This window comes from Belonocnema kinseyi, chromosome 10, assembly GCF_010883055.1.
Source record: "Belonocnema kinseyi isolate 2016_QV_RU_SX_M_011 chromosome 10, B_treatae_v1, whole genome shotgun sequence".
NCBI classification, from domain to species: domain Eukaryota; kingdom Metazoa; phylum Arthropoda; class Insecta; order Hymenoptera; family Cynipidae; genus Belonocnema; species Belonocnema kinseyi.
Genome location: NC_046666.1, coordinates 3690539 through 3702245, shown reverse-complemented (window position 1 = coordinate 3702245; position 11707 = coordinate 3690539). Strand labels below are relative to the sequence as shown.

The following is an 11707-nucleotide window of genomic DNA, read 5'->3' as shown; positions in this document are numbered from 1 at the left end:
AACATGATTTTTTAACAGCGAATATTAATATTCTATCTTTAAAAAAAAACGAATTTTCAAAAAATTAAATGAATTTTTAAGAAAATGTATCAATTTTTATATTAAGAAGATAAATTTTTATTGAAAAATGGAATAGTTTCAGTCTAAAAAAATTTTGTTTAAAACATATTTTCGACAAAACACCTAAATTTTTTTAAAAATAAATTTTTGTTCAGAAGAAGGTATGAATTTTCTTCTAGAATGATGAATCTTCTAGAATAAATGAATTTTCAACCATGAAGATTATTTTACTACCAAAAATGATGAATTTTCAACAGAATATGTGAATTTTGTACTGAAACCCCTACATTTTTACCCCAAAATTGAATAGTTTCATTTATAATTTAAAACATTAATTTTTACTCTGAAATTGAATTTTCGACAAAATAGTTAAATTTTCAACCAGAGAAATGAGTTTTCAACCAAAAAGATGAATTTTTCACAAAGAAGATTAATATTCTATCTAAAAAAATCGAATTTTCAAAAAAATACATGAAGTTTTAAGAAAATGTATGAATTTTTACCTCAAGAAAACAAATATTTATCCAAAAATGGAATAGTTTATTTTCAGTTGAAAAAAATAATTTAAACAAAAAAACAGATTTTCAAAAAAGTATTAAAATTTTTAACCAAATAAATTATTGTTCAGCAGAAGGTATGGATTTTCATCTAGAATGATGAATCTTCAATTAAAAAATAGTTTTTTTTTACCAAATAGTAGACTTTTTGACCAAATAAATAAATTTTCAAGTAAGAAGATTACATGCATTTTTAAGAAAATGTATAAATTTTCATCTCAAGAAGATAAATTTTTGTCGAAAAATGGAATAGTTTATTTTCAAATAAAAAAAGAAGAGATTTTAAACAAAGCATTTAAATTATTAACCGAATAAATTATTGTTCAGCAGAAGGTAAGAATTTTCATCTACAATGATGAATCTTCAATAAAAAAATTATTTTTTACCAAATAGAATTTTTGACTGAATAAAAGAAATTTTCAAACAAGAAGATTATTTTCCTACCGTAAGAGATGAATTTTCAACTGAATATGTGAATTTTTAACTGAGAAACTTAAATTTTGAAAACGAATTTTCAACAGGATAGTTAATTTTTCAACCAGCGAAATTAATTTTCAAGTAAAAAGATGAATTTTGTACGAAAAAGATTATTATTCCCATACAAAAAAACGAATTTTTAACAAAATACGTTAATTTTCATCTCAAGAAGATAAATTTTTATCCAAAAATGGAATAGTTTTTTTTCAATAAAAAAAATATAACAAAAAAAAAACAGATTTTCAACAAAGCATTAAAATTTTTAACCAAATACATTATTTTTCAACAGAAGTTATGAATTTTCATCTAGAATTATGGATCTTCAATAAAAAATGGTTTTTCATCAATTAGTAGACTTTTTGAAAAAATAAATCAATTTTCAACCAAAAAGATTATTTTTCTACCAAAAAAGATGAAATTTCAACAGAATATGTAAATTTTTAACTGAAAAAAGATAAATTTTTAAAGAAAAATGGAATAGTTATATTTGCAGTAAAATAAAAATTTGCAGTAAAATAAAAAGAAATGAATTTTTAAACATAAAGAAACGAATTTTTATTATTTATTATTATTATTAAAATTATTTTGTGGTTAAATATAATTTCTGCATTATCACGAAGCAGTTTTAGCAAAAAGATTTTTTTTTCACCGAGAATAATACTATTTGCCAATTTTTTAAAAATCGAATTTGCTTAAAATTATGTGAATAGATCAATAAGAAAATTATTTGTATTTTGTGAGTCCCATGCATTGAATTAAGGCGACATGAATTTTAGGTAAGCCGTTATTAAAATATAAAAAATTGTTCATTTAAAAATTTAGTTTAGTAAAAAAAATAGTTTTTTAAAAATCTTTTTCATTCGATTCAGTATCTAGTCTAGAATCCGACGGGCATTTCAAGATTAAAAAAACCTGTCGGCTCCTTTTTGAAAAAAGTCTAGTTTTATGTTCAAAGTATTTCTAAATAAAAAATATATAATTAAATTACAAGTTCTTTGCATAAGGAATTTTCTAATTGATTTTCATATTCATTTATCCGACGTTCATTTTAAATTTTAAAACTATATCTTCAAAATATTTAAAATAAAAAATAATAAAATTATAATTCTCATGCATTATTTTTTGAAATTATGAATTATACATTCTGAAACCTAAGATATTCAAAGAAAGCATTAATGTTCAAGAAATCTATAATTTTTAATTATATTTCTAAATTTTTAAATAATTTTAATATATAAATCATGTAAATTTTTTGTTTGTTTATGATCCTACAATATCCGTGTGATTGCAGACTACATAAAATTACATAAAGAGCATACTGGGTCTTCTACACCCAAGAATATGGAAACGTATTCTGTGCCGACGGTATTGGATAGTTTTTTTACGAGAAAATCAATTAATGATGTTTAATCTATCTAGTTTAAGGAGAAAAGGTTTCATAACAGTTTTTGAAATTTAAAGTAGTTAAAAAAATTCGTTTTGCAAAAAAATGACTTCTTTCACTCTAAAACTCATAACTTTTTAAGTTTTGCTATTTTTACTTCAAATTTCTCCTGAATACTTCCGAGATACGGCGCCTGAAAAATAAATTTAGCTTCATAGTGTTTCTTCCAAAAAAGGTATTTATTCTGAAAAATAAAACCTTCAATTCAATTAAATTATAAAAATCAAAATTATGTGGAAAGAACATAGAAGAATAGGTTTTCATGTAATTTGTTAATCTGGCGCCATATGTTCCATTTTCTTGAATTTGGTACCATTTGTTAAAGCGAAAATAAGTCGCTGGGTGTTTGACACCCAGTGTGTCCTTTACGGGTTAAAGGCCCTTTAAATTACTTTTTTTTTAATTATTTAAAACTTTGAACATTTTTAAAAAGGGCCGCATGAATTTTGTTTGCATACTGATTAATTTCAGGAAAAATGGAGGAAAGTGAAGACGCGGATCTGAATTTAGAGACTTTCCATAAACAGCCTGGAGCTGTTCCATCAATTTTTAATGCTTCTAAAAATTTCTCTGAAAATGTATCTAAAGAAAAGGTTGCGATGAAACCTAATGAAAAATTTCTTGAAATGTATGAAGCGGTGAGTAAATCGGTTCATTATCTTGGCCCCAGTTTCAAATGGTCTGCCTACGCTTCTTCACAATTTATTATATGGTCCACCTACTCAGCTGATGGTTCTGAAATTCTGAAGCGAATTGTACTCTCACCTAATATGAGAATTCGTGCAAGTATTTGAATATATTTTTAATTTATTTAAAAAATATATTCGTTTTCATAAAATTATTAGTGAAACTCTAATTTTTTCCTCTTTTTCACACACTATTGACACTATTTTACACTTTTTTCGAAAAATGACACTATTTTGGTACTATTACAAAAAAATGACTTCAGAAGGATTTCACAAATATTTATAAGATTTTACAAAAATATTTCTTAATAATAACTATGAAAAATGAATTTTCAAAAAGATAGTTCAATTTTTAACTAAAGAAATTAGTTGTCAATCGAATAGATGGATTTTTCACCAAGAAGATTAATATTTTCCACAAAAGATTAAGTTTGAACCATTAAATTTAATTTCTACAAAAATGACGAATTTTTAACAAAATACATGAATTTTAAACTAAAAAAAGATCAATTTTCAACCAAAAACGGAATGGTTTATTTTCAGTTAAAAAAAATTAATTTTTGGCAAAAAATAAGAATTCTTAACTAAAAAACATAAACTTTTAACAAAAAAATTAATTTTTTACTAAATAGTTGAATCTTCGACTAAATAAATCAATTTTCAACTAAGAAGATTAATTTTCTAACGAAAAAAAAAAGAATTTTCATGAAAATATTTGAATTTTGTACTAGAAAATATCATTTTTCGAACATAATAAACAGTATATTTAAAATTTTAGGCAAAGAAATTAATTTTCAGTTATAATGATATGAATCGTTAGTAAGAAAAAAATTAATTTTGAATATAGTTCAATTTTCAAAAAAAGAATCAGCCAAAAATGCAACAGTTTATTTTCAGTTAAAAAATTAATTTTCTACCAAAAAAGAAGATTTTTCAATCAAAAATGGAATTATTATATTTATAATGAAAAAATTAATTTTGAACCACAAAAATCGACGTTTCAACAATATAAATGAATTTTTCACCAAATAGTTAAATTTTTAATTTTAAAAAGATACATTTTTAACCAAACACGAAATATTTAACTTTTTATTTAAAAAAAAAAATAAAATATTAACGAAAAAAAATTTTTCAACCAACAAAAAAGAATTTTCGACTGTAATGATGAATTCTTAATGAGAAAAAAAATTAATTTTGAACATAGTTCAATTAAAAATAAAAAAAAATCAGCCTAAAATGCAGCAGTTTATTTTTAGTTGAAAAATTAATTTTTTTAACAAAAAAGACAATTTTTTAACCCAAATTGAAATGGTTACATTTATACTTAAAAAGTTAATTTTATATTATAAAAAACAACGTTTCAACAATATAGTTAAATTTTCCACCAAATAGTTGAATTTTTAATTTAAAAAAGATACATTTTTAACCTAACACGAAATATTTAACTTTTTATTTAAAAAAAAAATTAAATATCAACGAAAAAAAATTTTTCAACCAACAAAAAAGAATTTTCGACTATAATGATGAATCCTTAATGAGAAAAAAAATTAATTTTGAACATAGTTCAATTAAAAAAAAAATCAGCCTGAAATGCAACAGTTTATTTTTAGTTGAAAATTTAATTTTCTAGCAAAAAAGAATTTTTTTAACCTAAAATGGAATTGTTATATTTATAGTTGAAAATTTAATTTTCTAGCAAAAAAGAAGATTTTTTAACCCAAAATGGAATGGTTATGTTTATAGTTAAAAAGTTAATTTTATAATATTTTTTTTAATTTTAAAAAGATACATTTTTAACCTAATACGAAATATTTCAATTTTTAGTATAAAAAAGAGTGACTTATCAACGAAAAAAAAAAATTTTTAACCAAAAAAAAAAAAGAATTTTCAACTATAATGATGAATTGCTAATAAGAAAAAAAAAATCATTCAAAAATGCAACAGTTTATTTTGAATTAAAACATTAATTTTCTACCAAAAAAGAAGATTTGTTAACCCAAAATGGAATTGTTATATTTATAGTTAAAAAATTAATTTTCAACCACAAAAAACGACGTTTCAGCAATATAAATAAATTTAACACCAAACAGTTGAATTTTTAATTTGAAATAGATATATTTTTAACCTAAAACGAAATATTTAAATTTTTAGTTTAAAAAAATGAATTACTAACAATAAAAAAGAACTTTCAACAGTATATTTTTAATTTATAAGCAAATAAATTAATTTTAAACTACAATGATGAATCCTTAGTAAAAAAAAATTATTTTTTGAACCATATAGTTAAATTTTAAGCTAAAACAAATTTTCAGCCAAAAATCAAACAGTTTATTTTCAGTCAAAAAAATTAATCTTAAAACCGAAACAAAAAGTCGAATTTTCCAAAAGTAGTTAAGTTTTTAACTAAAGAAATTATGGTTCAGCAAAATACATACATTTTCAACAAAAAAGTTGATTTTCAAACAATCAGACCAGTTTTCAACAAAATGGTTCAATTTTCACTTTAAAAAATAATGTAAAAAAAATTTAACTAAATTGTGGGAACTGTGGTTGTGATGTTAATACTTCGATTAAAAATTCATGTTTCTTTGCTTAAAAATAAAATTTCAAAATTAATTTTGAATCCAAAAGATGAATCATAAAGATTTAATTTCTTGCAAAAATGACGAATTTTCAACTAAAAAGGATCAATTCAAAATCAAAAAAATAAAATAAAAAATGTAATGGTTTATTTTTAGTTCAAAAAATTAATTTTTGATAAAAAAAAAGAATTATCAACTAAAAAAGATACATTTTCAACCAAAAATGGACTCCTCAATAATAAAAAAAAAATTATTATTTATCAAGTAGTTGAATTTTCGACTAAATCAATTAATTTTCAACTAAGAAGATTAATTTTCTATCGAAAAAGGAGCATTTTTAACCAAATATGTGAATTTTGTAATGCAAAACATTATTTTTCAACTAAAAATGGAAAATTTGTAGTTTGGAAAATTAATTTTCAATCATAAAAAGCGACGTTTCAACACGATAGTTAAATTTTCTACCAAAAAATATCAATTTTCAACCTAACCCGAAAATTAAATTTGCAGTTGAAAAAAATTACAAAAAAAAGAATTGTTAACAAAAATAAAATAAAAATGTCAACATTATATTAGAAATTTTATCAAAGAAATTAATTTTCAACTATAATGATGTATCGTTAATAAAAAAAAATGATTTTTAAACCATATAATTCACTTTTCAACTAAAAAAAAATTTAAGCAAAAAACGAACAGTTTATTTTCAGTTAAAAAAAATTAAATATAGAACTAAAGAAATTATGGTTAGGCAAAATACATGAATTTTTAACAAAGTAGTTTAATTTTATATTAAATAGTTGAATTTTCTACCCAATTGATAAGTTTAAAAACCAAAAAGAACAATTTTTAACAAAAAAGTTTATTTTCAAACAATCAAATAATTTTTGAACAAAATATTTCAGTTAAAGAAATTATTAAAAAAAAGAATTTTCTACTAAATAATGCGAACTATGTTTGTGATGTTAATTTTTTAAATTAAAAATTCATGTTTTTGTGATTGAAAATTAACTTCTTGGTTGAAATTTTATATTTTGTCTTGAAAATTGAACTTTTTTGCAAAGAATGCTTCTTTTTTCAGTTAAAAATTCAACTATTTTGTTGAAATTTCGTCGTTTTTGGTTGAAAATTGAACTATTTGTTTGAAAAACTAACTTTTTGGTTGAAAATTTATCTCTTCGATTAAAAAATCGTGTTTTGGTGATTGAAAATTAATTATCTATCTTATAAATTTTTGGTTCAGAAATTATTTTTTACCAAATAGTAGACTTTTTGAGCAAATAAATGAATTTTATACCAAGAAGATTATTTTTCTACCAAAAAAGAAAAATTTTCAACAGAATATGTGAATTTTTAACTGAAAACCTTAAATTTTAACCCCAAAATGGAATAGTTTCATTAATAGTTTTAAAAATTAATTTCCAACTAAAAAAAGAATTTTCAACAAGATAGCTAAATTTTCAACCAGCGAAATAAATTTTCAACCAAAAAGATAAATTTTTCACGAAGAATATTAATATTCTACCTCAAAAAAAAAAAAAAATTCGACAAAATACATGAATTTTAAAGAAAATGTATGGATTTTAATCTCAAGAAGATACATTTTTAAGCAAAAATGGAATATTTATTTTTCAGTTAAAAAAATTAATTTTTAACAAAAAAAATTTCTAACAAAGTATTTCAATTTTTAACTAAAGAAATTATTGTTCTGCAAAAGACAAATTTTTAACTATAATGATGAATCTTTATTAAAAAAGTTACTTTTTTTACCAAATAGTTTAATTTTCGACTAAATAAATGAATTATTAACTGAAAAGATTTATTTTTTACCAAGGAGATTAATATTTTACATGAATTTTCAAGAAAATTTATGAATTTTCGACCAAAAAGGATCAATTTTCAACCAAAAATGAAATGGTTTATTTTCAGTTAACCAAACTATAATTATTTTTGATAAAAAAAATTTATTTGTTCAATAAAAAAAATATTTTTTTACCAAATATTTAAGTTTTTGACTAAATAAATAAATTTTCAACCAAGAACATTAATTTTCTACCGAAAAAGAAATCAAAAAAGGTAAATTTTCAACCTAACACGAAAGTTACAGGTTTAGTTGAAAAAAAGAATAAAAAAAAGAATTGTTAACGAAAAGAGAAAAATTTTGAATAGTATATTACAAATTTTAATCAAAGAAATGAATTTTCAACTATAATGATGAATCGTAAATAAGAAAAAAAATTAATGTTGAACCATATAGTTCAATTTTTAACTAAAAAAAAATACAACCAAAAAACGAACAGTTTATTTTCAGTTAAAAATAAAAGTTTTTTATCAAATAGTTGAATTTTCTACCCAATTGAAAAAATTTTAAAACCCAAAAGATCAATTTTCTACAAAACTGTTGAAATTTAAACCCGAGAATATTAGTTTAAAACAAAAAAGTTTATTTTCAAACAATCAAATAATTTTTAAACCAAATATTTTAGTTAAAAAAGTAGAATTTTGTACTAAATAGTTGTGTTGTTAATTTTTATATTAAAAATTCATGTTTTTGTGATTGAAAATTAATTTCTTGGTTGAAAATTTATATTTTGTCTTGAAAATTGAAATATTTTGCAGAGAATTCTTCTTTTTCAGTTAAAAACTCGTCTTTTTTCTTGAAATTTCGTCGTATTTGGTTAAAAATTCAACTATTTGGTTGAAAAATTAATTTTTTTGTACAAAATTTATATCTTTGATTAAAAAAACGTGTTTTTTCGATTGAAAATTTTGTGATTTATTATTAAAAATTTAACTATTCGGTTGGAAAATTAACTTTTTGGTTGGAAATGTATCTCTTCGATTAAAAACTCGTGTTTTTGTGATTGAAAATTCATTTTATATTTTATAAATTAAATATTCCATTCTTGGTTGAAAATTTGACTTTTTTCTTGCAGAATTGATTTTTTTTTTAGTTGAAAATTCAACTATCTTATTAAAATTCGCATTTTACCGTCATAAATTTAACTGTTTTTTTTTAATTCGTCTTTTTTGGATAGATAATTTTACTTTTTTGCTTGAAGATTCATTTTTATTTCATTTTTATTTTCGTTGAAAATTAAATTATTTTGTTAGTAATAATTTGTTTATTTGGTTTTTTAGCATTTACCTTCCTGGGTAAAAATTTGAACTACTTTGTTAAAAATTAATTTTTTTGCAGATTTATTATTTTAGTTGAAAATTTATTTCTTTGTTTGAAAGTTTGACTATTTTGTTAACAATTCAACTTGTTGCTTACAAATTTTAGTGTGCAAATTGAACAATTTGGTTAAAACCTTAACTAGTTTATTCCAAATTTGTCTCTTTCGCTTCGAAGTTCACTTATTTGTTTAAAAATGCAGCTAGTTAGTTCAAAATTAATTACAAAAATTTTTTAATTCAACTATTTGATTGAGAAATCATCTTTTTTGTTCGAAAATAAACTTTTTCGTTAAAAATTTATCTTTTTGGGTTTAAAAGTCAACTGTTTTTTTTTTAAGATTGACTTTTTAGCTTGGAAACTTCATTCTTTCGTTAAAAATTCATGCCCTTTAGTAGACAATTAATCTTTTTTTAATGAAAATTCGACTATTTTGTTGAAAATGCAATATATTTTGACTTTAATTTTTTTAAATTTATAATAGAATAATTAAATTATTTCTTACTGTAGATTTTCTTTAAAGAAAAAGAGCTTGTAATACCCGAAGAATTAAAAACTATTGTAGACATCGCGGGAATGGAAAAAGTATTAGGTTTCGTCGCCAAAATCGCACCTTGCGAAAAACCAGATAGGACACAGAGGTACTTTTATAAATTAAATTTTTGAAAAATTATTTTATTTTATTCTAAAACCTAAAAAAAAAAATTTTTATTGTAATTCCAGAGCAAAAGAATGTGTTGGCTATTTCTTGCCAAAAAAGCAAAATGATTCCGATCCTCTAAAAAACAGATGCTTTGCTTGTCGAAAGTTACTTAAAAAATCACGCCCAAAATTGCGAATCTCTAGGTGGAGAGATAACTCAATTTTAGGCGCTAAATGTAATAATTTACAAAGAAAATACCATAGTTTACAGAGAAAGGTATAATAATAAAAATATTTTTAATCCTAAAAACATTTTTTTCGTATTTCTTTTTTTTTATATATAAATTTTCCCTTTCTTTATTTCAATCATTTTCAGGTGAAAACTTGTCTATTAGAAATTGGAGAATTAAAAAAAGATGCTGCGAAAAATAAAACGAAAGTTCTGGAAGCGCCTAAACCGAAAGTTTTGACGTCACAAGGAGAGGGAGAAACTATTTTTCTTCGAGACTTGAACAGCAATACTGCCAATGAAAAAGATGTGAATGAAACGGTAAATATTTAAAATTGATTGAAAATATTATAAGTCTTTATTTTTTTTACAAAAAATAGAACACTTGAACTTTTAATTGAAAAAATTAATTTTCAAACAACAAGATTGAATTTCTGCAGAAAAAATAGAATTTTTCAACAAAATAGTGAAATTTTCCACTAAAAAATACCAATTTTGAACTAAAAAATGTCCGTTTTTAACTAAAAATGGAACTGTTTAATGTAGAGTTAAAAAAATTAACTTTCAACCAAATTTTTTATTTTCATTAAAAAAAAAATTAATTTTCGTCTAAAAAATGATGAATATTTAACTGGAATACTTTAATATCCGGCCTAAAAATGAATTTTAAGGCAACAAGATTAATTTACTACAAAAGAATACGATTTTTGAACAAAATAGTGGAATTTTCAATTAAAAAAAGATCAATTTTCAACCAAATAGTTTTATTTTCAATCAAAAAAGGTCAATTTTCATCTAAAATGATGAATATTTAAATGGAATTCTTTAATTTTCTAAAAAAAGAAGGATTTTTTAACAAAAAAAAATTAGTTTTCTGCCAAAAAATAGGATTTTCGACAAAATAGTGGAATTTTTCACTTGAAAATACCAATTTTTAATCAAACGGTTCAATAATTGTGGAATTTTCCACTAAAAAAGATTAATTTTCAACCAAATAGTTCAATTTGTAACTAAAAAATATCTCTTTTCGAATCAAAATAGAACTTTTTAATTTAATGTTAAAAAAATTAACTTTTCACCAAAAAAAAAAAAAAAAAAAACAACAAATTTGATGAATTTGAACCCAAAAATGTGACATTTTTACAAAAGAATTTAATTTTCAAACAAATAGATTAATTTTCTTCCAGAATGATGAATATTTAACTGGAATTCTTTAATTTTCTAAAAAAAAGAGATTTTTAAACAAGATTAGTTTTCTACCAAAAAATACGAATTTTCAACAAAATTGTGGAATTTTCAACTAAAAAATATCCGTTTTCAACTAGAAATGGAACTGTTTAATGTAGAGTTAAAAAATTGAACTTTCAACAAAATTTTTTATTTTCATTCAAAAAAATATTAATTTTCGTCTAAAAAGTGATGAATATTTAACCGGAATACTTTAATATCCGGCCTAAAAATGAATTTTAAGGCAACAAGATTAATTTACTACAAAAAAATACGATTTTTGAACAAAATAGTGGAATTTTCAATTAAAAAAGATCAATTTTCATCTCAAATGATGAATATTTAAATGAAATTCTTTAATTTTCTAAAAAAGAAGGATTTTTTAACAAAAAAAATTAGTTTTCTTCCAAAAAATAGGATTTTCGAAAAAATAGTGGAATTTTCCACTTGAAAATACCAATTTTCAATCAAACGGTTCAATAATTGTGGAATTTTACACTAAAAAAGATTAATTTTCCACCAAATAGTTCAATTTTAACTAAAAATATCTCTTTTCAAATCAAAATAGAACTGTTTAATTTAGAGTTAAAAAAATTAACTTTTCACCAAAAAAAAAAAAAAAAAAAAA

General features: G+C 21.5%; 2 protein-coding genes across 3 annotated transcripts in view; one reads left to right on the top strand and one right to left on the bottom strand.

Moving 5' to 3' along the window:
• The window catches only part of LOC117181828 (RING-type E3 ubiquitin-protein ligase PPIL2), a 69615-nt gene that overhangs the window by 4331 nt on the left and 53577 nt on the right, over positions 1–11707 (bottom strand). The gene's annotated exons all lie outside the window — the stretch shown is intronic.
• Positions 1–11707, top strand: part of LOC117181827 — a 27152-nt gene that overhangs the window by 4245 nt on the left and 11200 nt on the right. Inside the window, exons 2-5 of one of the 2 annotated variants that reach the window (XM_033374823.1) lie at positions 3010–3176; positions 9492–9622; positions 9705–9900; positions 10000–10173. In XM_033374823.1, the coding sequence (XP_033230714.1) occupies positions 3010–3176; positions 9492–9622; positions 9705–9900; positions 10000–10173 (668 nt within the window). Of the gene's footprint in view, positions 1–3009; positions 3321–9491; positions 9623–9704; positions 9901–9999; positions 10174–11707 lie in introns of both variants that reach the window. The other variant, XM_033374822.1, reaches the window with a different exon arrangement.